This window comes from Mus pahari, chromosome 6, assembly GCF_900095145.1.
Source record: "Mus pahari chromosome 6, PAHARI_EIJ_v1.1, whole genome shotgun sequence".
NCBI lineage: Eukaryota > Metazoa > Chordata > Mammalia > Rodentia > Muridae > Mus > Mus pahari.
The window spans coordinates 17291527-17308433 of NC_034595.1; the positions used below are offsets into that span (position 1 = coordinate 17291527).

General features: G+C 52.9%; 1 protein-coding gene across 3 annotated transcripts in view; it reads right to left on the reverse strand.

The window, feature by feature from the left end:
* Akna (AT-hook transcription factor) overlaps positions 1-16682 on the reverse strand; it is a 36629-nt gene extending 19947 nt beyond the window's left edge. The window contains exons 1-5 of one of the 3 annotated variants that reach the window (XM_021199937.1): positions 16452-16682; positions 11095-11459; positions 7428-8473; positions 4993-5067; positions 543-699 (exon numbers count right to left, since the gene is read on the reverse strand). In XM_021199937.1, the coding sequence (XP_021055596.1) occupies positions 543-699; positions 4993-5067; positions 7428-8473; positions 11095-11344 (1528 nt within the window). In that variant the 5' untranslated portion in view covers positions 11345-11459; positions 16452-16682. Of the gene's footprint in view, positions 1-542; positions 700-4992; positions 5068-7427; positions 8474-11094; positions 11460-14693; positions 15191-16451 lie in introns of those variants that run through there. The other 2 variants (XM_029540258.1, XM_029540259.1) reach the window with 2 other exon arrangements.
* Between the last annotated feature and the right edge of the window lie 225 nt (positions 16683-16907).

Below are 16907 nucleotides of genomic sequence, written 5' to 3' on the forward strand. Positions count from 1 at the left end.
GAAGCCCTGACCACCATATCATCAACCATAGCTTGATCCCCTCCCGCCTAACCTTCACAGTAGACCAGGGAGAGGGCTGGCCACTCTGCTGCTCCCCTACCAGAGTGAATGCAGTAGGGCTCTACCCTAGATCAAAGTCGTAAGGGGATGGTGTCAGGCCTGGGGGATGAATGGACTCAGTTGTAAGTACAGACTCGAATTCATGGAAAAGCAGGTTCGAATCCTCGCCCTTTCCTTTCCAAGCTGTGTGACCCCGGTATGCCTTTGCTTCTCTGAGCCCCAAGTCTTCCAACTATCATGGGACCTATAAAAGCTGGTGTTATAAATCTTGTGTTCCTCATCAGCACCATGTGAGGACTAACTCGGGTCATATGTGTTCATTTTAGGGTCTATAATGGGCTCAAGGAGAACACTGCTCACACCATAGAACCAAGAGGCCAGGTGGCTGAGCCAAGGCTCTCCCAGGATGGTCCCCAGGGTGGACCTAACGTCCTCCATGAGCAGGGGGATGCTTAAAAGCCCTGGCTCTTTCCCCAACTCACCCGTGGCCTCAGAGGCCTGTGGATCCTGGGCAGGGTCGGGCCACCACTCTGCTAATCTGGGTTGCGGGATAGAGAAGGATAAGACTTTACTTCCTTGTGGCATTGACCCTGAGCAGAAGCTTCGACTGGGCTGTGGTGGGTCTGAATACAGGTGCACCTGAGGAAGAGGGAGGAGGGGAGGGAAGGAGTCAGACAGGGCAAGCTCACTGCAAAGAGGCCACAACGCATCTGCTATCCAGGCTTCCTCCTTCCTCCACACAGGAGCCCCATCCTTAGCCTGGGAATCATGAACAACACTTTTCAGTGGGGCCTGCACTGGGCGGGGGACTTAAAAGCCGCCTCCTATTGTCTTTACAGAGGTCCTGAAAAACGAGGCAGGTAGAGATGACTTTCCCTATTTTTCTTTATTTATTCGTCTCTCATACAATACATCCTGACAGCAGCCTTCCCTCCCTCACTCGCCCCAGTCCTCCATCCCCGATAGCCACTGTTCCTCCATGTCCCCTCAGAAAAGAGCAGGCCTCACAGAGAGATCAATGGACCACAGCTTAACAAGTTACAATAATACAAGGAACAAACCCTCCTATCAAGGCTGGCGAGGCAACCCAGTAAGAGGAAAGGGGTCCCAAGAGCAGGCGAAACAGTAAGAGACACCTCCCCTACTCCCACTGTTAGGGGCTAAACAACCACAACATATATATAGAGGACCTAGCACCGACCCACGCAGGCTCTGAGACTGCAGCTTCAGGCCCCTATGAGCCCTAGACTCCCATAAGTTAAGTGCCACAAGAGATCACCAGCTAGATTTTACACCGGTAACAATAATGGTTACGAGTGATGCTTATTATATATGTGTGTAACACATATATAATAATCATTAATGTTTTAGTGAAATATTTCCAACAATAACTACATTGATAATGATAAACAGTAAATAGTAAATGGCTGTTTGAATGAAGGAAGGAGATGTTATGTGCACAGACAGACCCTTCTAGGAGTTGTGCTCTGACATTGAAGATGGTGTGGGAAGTGTGTAGGGAGGGAGGCAGCTGATGGGGAAAGTACACTGGAGCTCAGCAGGAGGGAACCCAGGTTCCAAGCAGGGAGCCAGGGTCTGCTTTTGTATCCAGGGGCTCCCTGGCTGCAGGCACATCTGCCATCATGTGCCACCAACCGGCAGCTTTCACACCATGGCAGCTTTCACACCATAGCAGCCCAGCTGAGAAGCCCCGACAGAGGTTGTGGAAGCCACAGGTGAAAATTCTCAGTCTGGCTAGCTTGGCTTAATGTGTGCTCCAAAGTCAGAGACTCAGGCTCTGTTATGATACACCTCAGTTCTGGAGTGGATGACACAGTTGACATCACCATGCGTGAAGTTAGTGTCAGTAAATGGCAGCTGCCACCTGCACATTCAGCACTGGCACTGTGATCGTCTGAAAGAGACTGTCCCCAATAGCCTTGGGATTTGAATACTTGGTCCCAGCTGGTGGCATTTTGGGGGGTTAGGACTAGGAGATGTGGCCTTGCTGAAGGCAATGTGTCGCTGGGGTGAGCGAGCGTTGAGGCTTCGAGGGCCAGGCACAAGTCTCAGTTTGCTCTCTCTGCTTGTAGTTTATGATGTGAGCGCTCAGCTTGCTGTTCAGACGCCATGACTGCCCGCTGTGCTTCTACACCGGGATGGTGATGGACCCTTGAGCCATAAACCCACGTAACTCCCTCCTTCTGTACGTTGGCTGGTCATGGTATCTTATCACAGCAATAGGCGAGTAACTACTACAGTCACCAGCATCTCCACCATCACCATCCTCTCTGTCGTCAGAGCAACACCAATAGTACCATCACCACATCACCACCATCACCCCCATCAGCACCATCACAGTCTTCACCATCATCTACACCATTACCTTAACCTTAACCTTCATCCCTGTATCTTCAACATCCTCCCTATCCTTATGTGAATATGGCCACCGTGAAGGTGGACCAGTAAAAAAGATACAACTCCTATGATGCCTTGCTACCCAGTTCAGAGCTCAGGTGGGCTATCCTGACTGTTCTCTGCCACCCCATGACCGGGACAAAGCAGCTGAAGATAGGCCTGACTTAGGGGCTCCACAGCCTCCAGACAGGAAGCCCCTTTTGCATAAGCTGTTCTTTGAAGCCTGGCTGTCTCAAGTGCAATTTGGTGACACTGCCTCCCCCTGCCTGAGCCTCCCTAGTTGAGAACAAAGATGGATTTTCATAATCCTCTGGGCCATCTGCTCGGCTTTGCCTGTGGGGGCCTGCCCATCAACACCCTTTTCTTCCTGAGGTGACCCAAATCCCAGGGGTGGCCCCGCCCTCTTGTGTTCCCTACCCACTGTGCCAAGGCCCCACCTGAGGAGCAGCGGGAACCTGGCAGCTTCCAGATACAGAGGATGGGAACGAGGGAGACAGAGCCCCAGGCCTGTGAGGCCCTGGCCATCCAGAGGAAGTAGCGAATACTTAGCAACTGCTGAGCCGTAGGGCCTGTGCCTGCTATGACCTGCCGTTCTGGACAGAGTAGATCATGCAGTGATGATCCTCAGAAGCCACTCTGCAGGGTGGACCAGTGAGTTTGGGAAACATGGGGTTAAACACATGAGTATTCTGGGCACAGATGGGGTCTCAAGCCTTTAAAATGGTAATGAGCTTTATGAATGGGGCAAGAGGGGTGGGAAAGGAACACAACTGCCCCACACACACTGAACCCCATCAGGAGCTTCTGAGCCTTCACTAAAGGTGGTGACAGCACAATTCCTTTAAAGGTGGCTTCTGTCTCCCCAACTGTCTCACATCCCCTTTAAGCTGAGACAAGGAACAGGAGCTGGGAGGACGTCGCCACAGGACAGCCAGTAGTGACATCACCACAGACTCTAGAGTCAGCACACAGCGTAAGGCCCACCCATGACTCCTAGTTAGTCCTGGTCCCCTCTCCCACGCTCCACGGACCCTGGCTCCTAGACGCTCCTAGATCTAAGCTCGGCCTTCCCTGGGCAGTTTTCCTGGCTGCAGATTCGGTGAGCGTTGCTGGCTTGGTTTTGGCAGAGTAAGTGAGCCCTGGGCCCTGCAGCCAGTGTTCAGGGTCAAATCCTAGCTCTGGCACCTCTACCTTGTGTGACCCTGCTTAACCTCTCCGCGCCCAGTTGTAAATGACTTAGGACAGCAGTTAACAGAATCACCAGCGGATACTCCCATCACCACGGCCTGCCTCTCTGTAGGCTTGTCCCACACACCATGCTGGACCAGATCTAGGGATCCCAGACCTGAGGAAACTATACCATCTGGGAAGAACAGACAGATCCAGGGGGATGTCCCACCTTTGTGTCTCACACTTGCTCTAGGACAATCACGGCTTAGCCTTGTGTCTGCAAGCAGAGGGGACACCCTTAGTCTGGGACTGGACTGTGGCTCAGCCAATGTTGGTCTCAGGTCCGTCGGACTGTGGTTCCCAGTTTCCCACCACAGAGGGTGTATTCCGGCCTGGTTCCCTCCTGGGTGGGCCCAGCCCCTCCCGCATTGTTCTGGGCTCTGGAGACAGGCAGGCCCTTTTCAACTTCTTGCTAGGATTGACTTCACCTGTATTCCCCAGAAGTGGCTGAAGGCATGCATGAGGCCAGCACACGACAGGGGACCTCAGAGTGGGAAGCACTCTGCAAAAAGGTGGGGTGTCCTCTTTCTAGGGTGACAACCAGAGCGGGGGTGGGGGTGGGGGGTGTGCACCTCTGTCCTGCCTCCTCTCTGCTGCCTGTTTGAGCAAACAAAGGTCTGAGGACAGCAGGAAGTCCCAGGGGCTGATTGGCTCACTTCCTGCCTCGCCCCAGGAGAGAGAAGGGCCCCATTCAGGGTTCTCAGCCTCCTCTGGAGACAGGTCATGGTGGGAGGCTATGCTACCCAGTTCTCAGAGTAGATGAGCTAATCCCTTCAGCACCACACTGGGCTGTCCCACACGGGGTGTTCAGTTCCAGCTGGATAAGAGAAGGTTTTGAGGGAGACAGGGGAGAAACGTGAAAGTGTGACACCGGAAAAAATGGGACACCAAAGAAAGACTGAGCAGAAAGTCTGCACTACAGCCCGAAAGTCACCCAGCTGTCTAGAACGGGATCAGGACTCAACCTAGGCAGTCATCCCCACCCCCAGTCACAGAGGAGGAGGCAACTTCTGGGGAGATTCTTGAGTACCCCAGGCTCCATCACTCAAAGACATCAACAGTGAGAGTGAGAGAGAGAGAGAGCCCAAGGTCAGAGAGAGGCCTGGTGGTGATGCGAGGACTAGGATTCCCCAGTACACAGCCTCAGGATGCAAGAGCCAGTCATCTTTCTCTAAGACTCTGGGGTAGGCCATCTCTCTACGAATCGCCACCCCCTCCCCCGCACCTTCCTCCTCTGCTCTTGGCTCCACCCACACAGCTCTGCCTGCTCCAGGCAGTCATTACCTTGGCCCCAAGGCGAAGTTGGTCGATGGTGTTCTCAGCCTCCGCATACTTGGTGAGGAGCTTGTGATAGTCCTCCTGTAGAGAAAAGATGCAGTCACTCCTGGCCACACATGCGTGAGGAACTGCGTTCGATTCTCAAAACTCAAAGTGAAATTGCCAGGTGTGGTGGCACACAATTGGGGGCTGGCAGCTGGGCAGCCAGCCTAGCAGAACTGGTGAGTACCAGGTCAAAGGGAACCTTGTCTCCAAAAATACAAGTAAGGTAGAGAATTTAGGCAGGCACTCAAAGCTGACTGCTGGGCTCCACAGGCAAGCATCCACATGTGCATCCACACATACATGAACACGTGTATACACATATGCATAGACACAGAGAAAGGACGGAAACGTAATTAAAAGTTATAGCTCTTCTATACTCTGGATCACTGGCCTTACACGAAACCCAGAGTCTTGTTAAAGCAACTCACAGTGAGGAAGAAACAAAACAGATGCCATTGGTTGCCTACGATGCAAGGAAATGACACCTGAAAAGGAGCCGCTGTTGTAAAAGGTGGGGTGGTGGGCCCAGGGGTAAAGTGCCCACTGTGCACGTGTGAGCAACTGAGCTTGGATCTCCAGTACCTGTATTATAAAGTCAAGCATGAGGCTGGGCATGACGGTGCATGCCTGTAACCCCAGCACTTGGGAGGCAGGACTGTGAGCATCTCTGTGGGTTCCAGGAGAGCCTGGTCTATATAGTGAGTTCCAGGAGAGCCAGAGCTATGCAAAACAGACCAGATCTTGTCCCCCCCAAAACCAAAACCAGACAAAGCCAGGCATGGTGATGCATGCCTGTAACCCCAGGAGAATCCACAGGCTCTGTGGCCAGCCAAGCTGAATGAGGAGTTGCAGCCTCGGTCACCCTGGCACAACAGAATAGGGTGTCAGAGGAGGGGCGGGGCTGAGAGATGGCTCAGTGGTTAAGCACACTTACTGTTCTTGCAGAGGGTCCAGGTTAGGTTCCCAACACTCATAAATTGTTCAGGGCCATCTGTGGCCCCAGTGTCATGGGATCTGATGACAGCTTCTGACCTTCTCAGGTACCATGCACGCACCCAGTGCACATACATACACGCAGGCAAAACATTCAAACACATAGACTAAAATAAATAAATCTAAAAGGGAAGAATAGGAAGGAAGGGAGGGAGGGAGGGGCAGAAGAGGGAGGGAAGGAGGCAGGGAATCAAATGACTGTTTCATTTTTCCCATACTGACAAGATCTTGGTAACCTCGTGGTTGATGAGGGAAGGCATTATTTCTTTAGGAGATTTATAGCAATGCATGTAAAAGGAGGCAATATCACAATGCTATCATTTCACTTCAAGGGAAGGCCTCAGGGCAAGGCAAGGACTGCAGGGGACTTCACAGGTCAGGAGAGGCTGCAAGTGGCCACATCTGAAGGAAGCTCACAGCACCCTTTCCAGCAGCTGATAGTCCAGTGGGAGAAGCGCACATAGGAGACTACAACCCCAAGCCCCAAATTCTGATCGTACTGATGGTCAGGGAGGACATTCAAGGTCCCCTGAGACATGGCATATGTCTCAGCAGGGTGCAAAATGTGGATGACTACTGGGAAGACCTGACTCCACAGTGATCATCCTCCAAAAAGAGAGCAGAGGAGAAAAGGCAGACAGAAGATATTTAGAAAAAAGAAATGTAAAAAGGGCTGCAGAGACTTGAAGGGCACACGGGCCAAGTGCCACCCACAAGCTTCATCTGACTCCAGGGGACGGAAAGAACAAGGCACTTCTGAGTGCGTGGGGGACCTGTTTCTGCCTCCGTACGTGGCCCTGTGGGCAGCGTTCTTAGGGTTAAACAATAAACTACAAAATAACTGCATACCTGGAATTTTGCTTAACTCAGTGGGGGCTGTGGGAGTGGGGGAAGAGGCTGGCCATAGAAAAAGGATCCGGGGAGCTGCTCCGTGTGGATGTGAGGAGGAGGGTGCCCACTAGACTGTTCTCTTTAAGTTAGATATGTTAGCTGTGCTTGAAAATAAACAGAGCATCCATGCACGAGACACGGACATGCTCATGAGACGGGGTCTCTCATCCAAGCTAGCACAGAACTTGCTACCGTTGTGTAGCTGAGGACAGGACGGCCTCAGATATCTGATCCTCCTGCTTCCACTCTGTAGACTGCTAGGGTTACAGACATGCACGGCCATGCCCATTTATGAGGTGCTGAGATTGGATGCTGAGCTTGGTGCATGGGAGGCCAGCACTATACTGACTGTGTCACACTCCCAGTCTCTCACGCTGCTCTTCTTTGAGCAATGGGCAGGGTCTAGCATTAGCGCAGAAACAACTCTCCCTTCACCAGCAGGGGCTCTAACCCAAGCCAAAGTTTCTCTAATCAACAAGTGTCTGGGTAACCCGGACAAGAGCCTTGCTCACCTGGAGCTGATGAACTAGCTCAGTGGCTTGCTCCGGTGTCTGGAACTCCTGGGGCACCCTGGTGATGGCGTGAGCAAGAGAAGATTCCTTGGGCAGGGACACCTCTCCGCTACTCAGCAGTACATCCCGAACAATCTCAGCTGGCGACTTGAAGATGAGGGGCCTGGTAGAGTCTTGTTGCCTGTTGTGGCCTCTGGACTTCGGGGGTCGATAGTTCTCATCTTTGGGAAACTTCACCCGGGGCCCCACCTTGGAGAAGTCAGGGAGTGGGTAGTTCAGGCGGCGTCCCCTGCCATACTTGGGAGTGTGTGAAGAAGAGTGACCAGCCAGAGTGGCTCCCTGCTTGTGCTGGGGGACAACTTTCTTTATTGCCCCAAGCCGAGCACTCAGGGGGCTGACAGAACCAGTAAACCGGGAAGGCAGTGGCTTAGCTGATGTCTTAGTCCTCTTCCAGGTTTGGTCCTCAGGCCGAGAGCCCGGCAGGCTGGTGGTTTCTTCCCCCCACGTGCCTGCAGAGCACTCGACATTCTGGGCTGGTGCTGTTAAGGAGTCCCGGAATTCTGTGGGTGTTGCCGGAGCAACGTCACCTCCATTTCCATCACCTGGGTGTGGAGGGTGGTGGCGCTGACCCTGTGGCAGGGCTCTGGGCAAGGTGGGAGGCTGAGGGACATCGATGTCTCCTTCCCAAGAACCAAGGCTGTCGCTAGGTTGGCCGAGGCTCACCGTCCCACTGCTCCAAGACTTTGTGCGGCTATGTTCAACAGATGGCTGGGCCTCGAGACGCTCTGAAGGTCTGTAGTTACTGCCTTGCGTGATAGAGGTAAGCCAGCCTTTGGCTGGCCCCTGTCCTGGAGCCAGAGGGCTGGACGCTCCCTGGTCTTCACACTCCAGCTCCGTACAACTCTCTCCAGCTAAGTCCACCTCAGGGCTCCCAGAGGCCTCATCCAGCTCCTCTTCAGATCGGTCCAGCTGTTGGTTGCGCCTGGAGAGCCAGGGCAGAGGCCCGGTAGAACCTTCTGGGCTGCTCGCATCGTCAGCTTCGGTCTCTGGAAAGACAGGCAGGTCACTCCCTGCTGAGTGAGCATCTGCTGGGTCTATAATGCCACCTGAGTCACTTCATGACCTCATGATGCCGAGGAGGACAAGAACCTAGGGCCACCCCCACATAACCAGGTACTTGTGTAACTTTCCCCCTTAGTCAAAGGGCCTCCACACTCAAACCTTAGCTTGAGTCTCCCCAAAGTGTATCCCATTTCTACAAATGGCAACGCCATCCCACATAGTTGCGGAAGGCAAAGCCTGGGAAGCATCTTGATTGTCACCTGAGCCCCTGATCCAGAATGTGCCCTACCCTGTCCCGTTTACCTCCTACAAAAGAACAAATGCAATAACCATGTAACCTCCCCCTCTTCAGCCCCCACCACCTGGAATCTCATCATGACTCCCTGTTGTTCCCAGCATGAAAGCAGAGCCTTTCTTGGGGTCCTAGGGTCCCTGTTGCTCCAACATCCCAAGACCCAGGGACCCTGAAAAGCACTGTGCTTGCATTCATCTCCCACCAGGGTCCCATCTCCTTCCTTTATCTTGTGTGCTATTGGTCCTTCAGGCTACACCGCAGCCATCGCCCATCTCTGCACCCACCATCCATCCTTTCAAATATCCAGCTATCCTTTTAAGGACCTGTTTATCCATCCACCTATCCACCTGCTCATTCTTCTATCCATCCATCCACTCATCCCACCATCCATTCATCCATCTACCCAGCTATCCATCAACCCATTCATCCTTCTAAACATCCACCTGTCATCCATTCGCCCACCCATTCATTCAGGCATTCACCCAGCCATCAGCCATCCATCCAAAATGCATCCATCCTTCAGGCAGCCATGCTCACAGAGCGCCTCGTCTACTCTGTCCGGGATGGATCCAGCTCTCCAGGAGACACCCTGGTAACGCTGCACGGACTCTGCTCTGTATGGAGGTGCCTTTGTCATAACCTCTGTACGGTTTGCTGCTCCACACAGCTCTTCCCCCTTACTCTCGACACTGCATATCTCTTGGTTATTCACAACTGGCTTCACCCAATCATTCTGTTCCATAGCACCACATCCAAAGCCAAAGCTCTGTGATGCTAAGTAGCTGGCAAAGGATCCCACTGTGGTTCAGAGCAGGCCTCGACCTGGAACTCAAGCAAGGGCCTACCACCAGGGCATGAAGGGGCTGCACTCATTCCAGGATCTTCTGATCCTACCTGGGGACCACGAACAAGTCACTGGTTGCTGGTAGTTCTTATTTATGCTTGACACTTGTTTCTCTTACCTGCTAAGAGTTGTGTGGAGGGAGAGAAGTGGGTCACAAGACACAGGGATGGACGCCACATAGTATGAAGCGTCTCTTAGTAAGAGGCACCTCTGCCAGTTGCCTTAAACATCTCAGTCTCCATTCCCTCGGAAATTAGTCTATCTCAAAAGTACACTTTGGTTTTAGAGGCTGGGGATATAGTTCAGCCTTAGAGCATTGAATGGCTTATAGAAGGCTCAAGCTTGAATTTCCAGTAAAACACACACACACACACACACACACACACACACACACACACACACACACACACACACACCAGCTCCCAGGTGGATAGCTGTGGCAGTCATGAAATAATTTTTTGTTTGTTTGTTTTCTTGTTTTACGAGACAGGGTTTCTCTGTGTAGCCCTGGCTGTCCTAGATCTCACTCTGTAGTCCAGGCTGGTCTCAAACTCAGAGATCCTCCTTCATCTGCCTCCCAAGTGCTGGGATCAAAGGTGTGTGCCACCACTGCCTGGCCAGTCATGAAATACTTAGGATACTGGCACAACTGGTTTCTCTGTGGTCCAAGGGTTCTCTTGATTTCGGGGAGTCTAATATGTGATGTCCTATTCATAATCCAGTAAAGGAGCCAACACATATCAAGACTTTCCTGTTCCCAATGGTGTCATCATACCCATTTCAGAGATGGGAAACCCAGGCTGGGTGGAGAAGGGACTTGCCATAGGTGAAGGTGGTTAGTCCCTTCATTCTGGTCTCCAGGCAGTGGGAGCCCAGCCACTGGTGAGGATGAAGAATGCTAACATCCCCTCTGCTGACTGGGGTTTGGAATCAGCCCAAGTCCTGAGCCAAGCAATTCAAGTTACCAAAGGCAGGATGGTGGCAAGTACGCAGAGAGGGTTGGATGCATTGCCTCTGTGGTATTCACCACAGCACAAACCAGAAAGTATATGCTGCAGGGCAGGAGAGACTGGACCAAAGGATTACGGGAGAGCCCCACTGCATGCAGGTCCTGAGAGAGACTTGTGGAGGAATATTGAGAGAATGGGGGAAATATTCTTAGCTAGTAAGATAACAAAGCAATCAACAACAGAATATTCTAGCATATATTTATATATTCATTTGATATTTGCATCCTGAAAGAGGCCCCACCCGGGGAGGGGTATAATAATGAGCATTTTTAAATTTACCTCTTACTGCTTATATTTTCCAAAATGCACAGTATTATTGTACAACTTAAACGTTAAAAAAAAAGAAAAAAGAATTTAAGTAAGGGTTGTAAAGACGCCCCTATTTCCTTGCCTCTGCCGGAAGGTGGGCTCTTGGGGAAACACGCTACCACTGCCGGCAAGAGGAGGCCACCTCACCTTCTCCAGAAGACTCTTCAGAGTCCTGCACGTCAGGGTCCCACTCCAGGGGTGGCGGATGCTCCTGTGCCCGACGGAAATCCTCTAGGAGCTCAGGACTGGGGGCTTCGGGAAGAGACTGGTTGTTTCCCCAGCCCTGGTCGCCTCTTCCATCTGTATCTTGTTCCTCAGCCCAAGCCCAGCGCCGCCTTCGGGGCCCTTGCCCCAGGTTTGGCCCAGCCCATTGTGCCTCTGTCCCTGAGCTGGCCATGGGACCTGGCCTAGCCTGGCTTCACCTGGGCCACTTCATCTTCAAGAGACTGAACTGTAGCTGGGGGTCCAAATCACAAGTGGCTCCTCTCAGCACCAGCCATCCTGCCTGTGGCCTGTTGGGATAATGGATAATGTCAATCCTCAGAGTCCTCCACCATCCGTCCAGGAACTCACCAGCTGGAGCGCCAGAGGCAGGCAGCCCTCTGCTGTGTGACCCCGAGTGACTCACCGTCCTCATTTGTCATCAATGAGATGAGGATTCCTCTCCCTCTGGGATACAGGGTGGAGTGCTAGCAGGCAGCACACTGTGTAACAAGTGTCCCCCAAATGCCAGCTCCTGTCACTGCACACCTAGCTCTGTCTGCGGGCACCAAGCACAGGCCCTTGTCACTGTACTGATTGCCCAAGGGAGGGCATGCACAGAGTAACCTGCAGCCACCATCCAGGTGGGAAGGAGTAAGGATTCCCTGGTGGCAGTCATTCCAAGCCCAGGAAGGCAGGCAAGGCACCACATGGCTTCCTTTGGGCATGGGATACAACTTCAGGTTGAAGGCTGGGGACAGCGAGCCGCTTCCAATACTGAAACTAATCGAAAGCAGGCGTGCAAGCAACCCAGCTCCACACATGTCCCAGCAACCACGCTCACGACACCCAGGCATCCACGCATCTGCACGGAGAAATGATTTGTGGTCTCTACATACAACAGAGTATTACTCAGCTGCAGAAAGGAATGGGATTACAGCAGAAAAAGGAATGAAGTCCCAACATGTGTGACACTGGATAAACCACCAAAGTGCTATGCTAGTTGTGAAAAGGCAGGCACAAGAATCCTGTGAGTCTGGACCTCAGGGTTGCAGTGTGCAGAGGGTGAGCCCAGAGAGGAAGAGGGCCAAGTGAGGGCTGTCACAGTGTCGTGGGGGCGGGGAGAAGGTCCCTGGCTACTCAGCGGGTACTGGATCTTTTTTTTTAAGGGGTGAAGGAAGTGTTCTGAAAGCAGAAGAGACATGATGTAACCATGTGATTATGTTAAGTGCTGCTGAGTGCTTAGTTCCATGTTATATGAATTTTTGCCTCAAAAAAAAAAATTGAAATTACAATACAGTAGGCCAGGGGTCCTGAGAGTACAGAAAGTGGGTGACTGACAGCAGGGGGTGCTAAAGGGTGGGGAGGCCAAACCCCGCAAGCGCCTCATGGCATCGTGAGCAGCTGTCTGTGACTCTCAGGCAGAGAGCCCAGCCAAGGGGCCATGGAGATGACCCTGATATTGCTCTCAGACATTGTGCCAGAGAGCCTGGCCACAGAGGGACTGTGGGAGGGGCCCTGGTAGCAGGGGAGGTGGCCCAAGGAGGGGGCCCACAACCTTCCTCTTCCCCTCATTCTCTCTTCTCCCTTCACACTCTGCTTCTGACACTTTGCTGGTATTTCCTGTGTCAATCACCGCGGTAAACTCAATCAACCCAGCCTCCAGATCGAGGCACAGGACCTAGGAGCTGCCAGCCACTCAGTGATCAAAGAGCTGTGGCTGTCCCACACTTAGTGTCTATAAAGGTAGGCCCAGAGAGAGAGGGGCACAGGGATAAAGACCAGACATGGGTAGAAGCCAGGTTCTTGGTACCAGCCTGGGCTCTTCTCTCAAGGCTGGTATAGGACCCCAACCTCTGAGGTTGAGCAGTTGGAGTTCTCCTTGAGCCTCTGGGGGGGGGGGGGCACTTGGGCGATGCTCTCACAATGTAGTTGGGGAAAGTCATCAGGCAGCTATTTCTAGACTCAGTTCCCCAGAGACAGGGACTGCTTGGGAAAGCCTGGCTGCACAAAGACTAGGCAGCAACATGGGGGCTAACTCTCCTTTAGCTGTGACTCTCCCTGCCTCCCAGCCAGTCCTTCTGCCCCAGTCCCTGTAGAACCCCTGAATGTCCCACATATCTCCACACTGCGCCCCCCCCCCCAGCTCTGCTAGGCCAGCAGGAAGCTTGACAGATATCTGCCTTCCCATCTCAGTAGCAAGACTGAGTGAGGCTCAGAGAGAACGGTGACTAACTAGGCCAGGATCCGCTGCTCAGTAAGTACTACGACCGGGTCCAGGGCTTTTGTTTGGTCAGTAACCACACATCCCCAACAGTGATAATCTGCATACCTATATGTCTAATGCATACTTCTAACTGCATATCCACATAGCCAAATACTAAATGTATTAGAAAGAGAATTTTAAAATGAAGCAAGAGAGGGCTGGTGAGATGGTTCAGCAGCTAAAGACACTTGCCGCCAAGCCCGAGGAACTGAGTTCGATCCCTGGAACCCACATGATAAGAAAGAACTGACTCTCAAATGGGCCATGACCTTCTACATATGTACATATGGTAACACATGCACAAACACACTACAATGATTAAATGTAATGTTTTTTTTTTTTTTTAAAAAAAAGGATGAATGGAAAAGTTCTTAAGTTGGGACTGGAGGAATGGTTCGGCAGGTAAAATGCTGGCCTCACAACCCTAAAGACCTGAGTTCGAGTCTCCAGAACTCACATAAAAGCTGCATGCAAGCATGTGTAACTCCAGCACGCCCCTGCCAGGAGATAGGCCAGTTGTCAGCCAACCTAGCACACGCAAGCCAAGTTCGCCAGTGAGACTCACATTCCAGGTTGTCTTCCAGCCTCTGGTGCGTGCGGCGGCATACACGGACTGCCTCGATCCCCACAAAATAGTGTGAATCTAAGTTCAAGGCCCCTCGTTCCCGTACAGGACCTGCACCCCTACTTCAAATCCATGGTGGTGGGAGATGCTGACCTTGAGTGTGTACTCGATGTCTGTGTGATCCTGGCTCAGAGGCCCCAGGTCAAGTCCTTAGAATCTTCCTTTAAGCAAGGACCTCAGCAGGGCCTCTCCAGCTTCGGCCCAGTGTGGAGGCGTGGGCGGGGTGTGTGTGTGTGTGTGTGTGTGTGTGTGTGTGTGTGCAACCACACCTCCTGACATCTCTGCCGAGCCAGGGCTGCGGCCTGTGGGTTTCTGACTTTTGAAATGTTTTTTTTTTTTTCCCCTAGCCCACCGCAGAACAGCCTGCGCCATCACAGAGGCCCCTACGTGCAGAAAGAGGAACAGCCAGTTTGCCGCAATGACTCGGCCACAAAAATCTCACTGTTCTCTGGAGAGCCCACACATCCCAGGCAGCCAACAGTCAGTGGCTACAGTTTTGCACCCATTTCTCAAGTGCCTCGACTTGTGAGCTTTTCCTGAGAAAGACCTTACTCTTCTGTGCAAGTCACAACCCTCAGGGGGTCATGGAGCCTGGAACCGGCCAAGTCAGGTAGTCAATCAACAAACACACATCAGTGTCAAATAGGTACCAACCTCAGGCAGAGATGAAGGTGCAATAGAGCAGCAGGCTGAGCGCCAGGCAAGCAGATCCCAGCCCTGATGTTCCAGCCACTGGAGGCCATGTGGCTGGCTGACTGCTCCTCTCTGTAAAGGGGAATGGTGGTCACCTAGGCCTGCTCCTGATGCACCCATCCTTGTCTGGTGAGCACCCTGACCCTCAGAGATGCACCAAATGAACTTGGAGGTTCTCAGCCCCTAGGATACAGAAACGCACACGCTTGGCAAGATCCCACCCTCCGTGGAGGACGCAACCCAGAAAAAAACCTGAAGAAGGAAGTTTGGTGACAGCTTTAACAGACCAAGCACATCTAGGGGAGAAAGAGGAAGGGGAACCGGGACAGAGGAACAGCACAGACAAAGGCACAGAGGTCTGGAAATACAAGCTGAACTTCAAGGATGGCTCAGAGCCTGGCCCCTGAGTGCCACAGACAGGCAGGGAGGTCTGGACAGCCGTCAGGGTAGCAGTGGAAGTTGGGGATACAAATTATGATGTCCTGACCCAGGAGGGCCAGCCCCTCTATAACTAGGTCCTGCGAATGGTTGGGCCATTGGGCTAAGGGTCCCCACCTGCCCCCAGGGAAACTGCACCCCACCCCACCCCAAAAAACACCAAACACTGCGTTTTCTATGCCCTTGCTTCTTATCACCTAACACCTGTACAGAACTGATCTCCATGTTGTCACACCCTCCAGGGATTCTATTTAGTGCCTAGCTAGGCAATGCCCTATTCCCACCCACTGCTTCATACAGCTCTCTCTCTCTCTCTCTCTCTCTCTCTCTCTCTCTCTCTCTCTCTGTGTGTGTGTGTGTGTGTGTGTATGTCTGTGTGTGTGTGTATGTCTGTGTATGTATGTGTGTGTGTTTGTGTGTGTGTGTCCATGTGTGTCCAGGATGATCCTCCCCCACTAAAGCTTCAACCTTCAGCAGCCCTGGCATTCAGAAGCTCCATGCTACCCAGCCAAAGAGAGCCAGGGCATCCCCACCTGAACCTCATCCTGATGAGGAAGCAGAGACATCCACCTAATGAGAACAACCAGGAAGTTTAGAAGAACACCATGGCTATTAAACCAAGGCCAGGAGATGTATGGGAGGCAGGAGAAAGGCAGGGGAAAGACCTCCAGATCAAGCTGCTGGACCCTTCTGAAGGGCTGGGTTGTGGAGCTCCCAAGCAAGTTTGGATCCGTGGCAGGGCATAGACCTGATCACAGGAGTGGTCTTTGGCCTGCAGCGAGTGGAGATACCCACGATGATGGATGTCCCCGGACTGTCCCCCGACTCACCCAAGCAGTCTGGGAGGAACTAACAAGGGGCCAGGCTACTACTGACTCTGATCTTGGCCTCCTGGCCCCCAGACTTTGTCCCTGACCTTATTTGGGTAGGAGGGTACCATCTCCTGGCCTGCTCCTCACTTCCGCACATCTCTCAAGACCCTCAGCAACCCAAGCACTAACTAGCCTTGAGATGAGCCCACCCTGGGCACAGAGAGGGACCAACAGGGGTCCAAGTTCACCAAGGGAACCACATCAGATCTGGAACTGGAAACCAGCATCTTGGGGTCCACTCTGTCCTGGGGGCCAGACTTCCAGAACTGGACAGGAGTGGCAGCAGCTGCGTAGCTGTGATTTCCTGGCTGGGCTGGGCTGCCTGCCAGGGTTGTCCAGAGTCTCTGACTGGCCCATCCAGAGGGAAGGCGGCCTTCCCTCTGGCCCTCCTCCTGGCTCGGCTCCTTACCTCACTTGGACTACACCACCATCCTGCGGGCCTGGGCTCAGGGGAGCTGCCCACAAGGTCTTTGTTTCAAACCTGGGGAGCCCCCTGCCTCCACAGCACCCTGGACCGCCTCCAGACTGCTCTGCCAGCCAGAACCGCCTCAGCTCACAGACAAGCATCGCTCCCCACTTCTCCCCGCCCCTGCAGCTGAGGCCTTGCCTTGCCTCCTCCTCCTCCCTTGCAGGAAGCGCCCAGCCTGATTTCCTACAAGTGTTTGTGAAAAGGAGGGGGGGTTTACCGTGCAGAGCTGGCGCCAAGAGCTTAACCCTTTGCTGGACAAGTGTGGGGCTGCATTGATGGGAAGAGCTCACGGGAACTTCTGAGGCCTTGAGTTTAGGACCACGCAACCACAACCATACTTGTGCCAGCAGGTAGTCCCGAGAAGGCTTGGCTAAAGTTACATTGCATGCTGGTCCC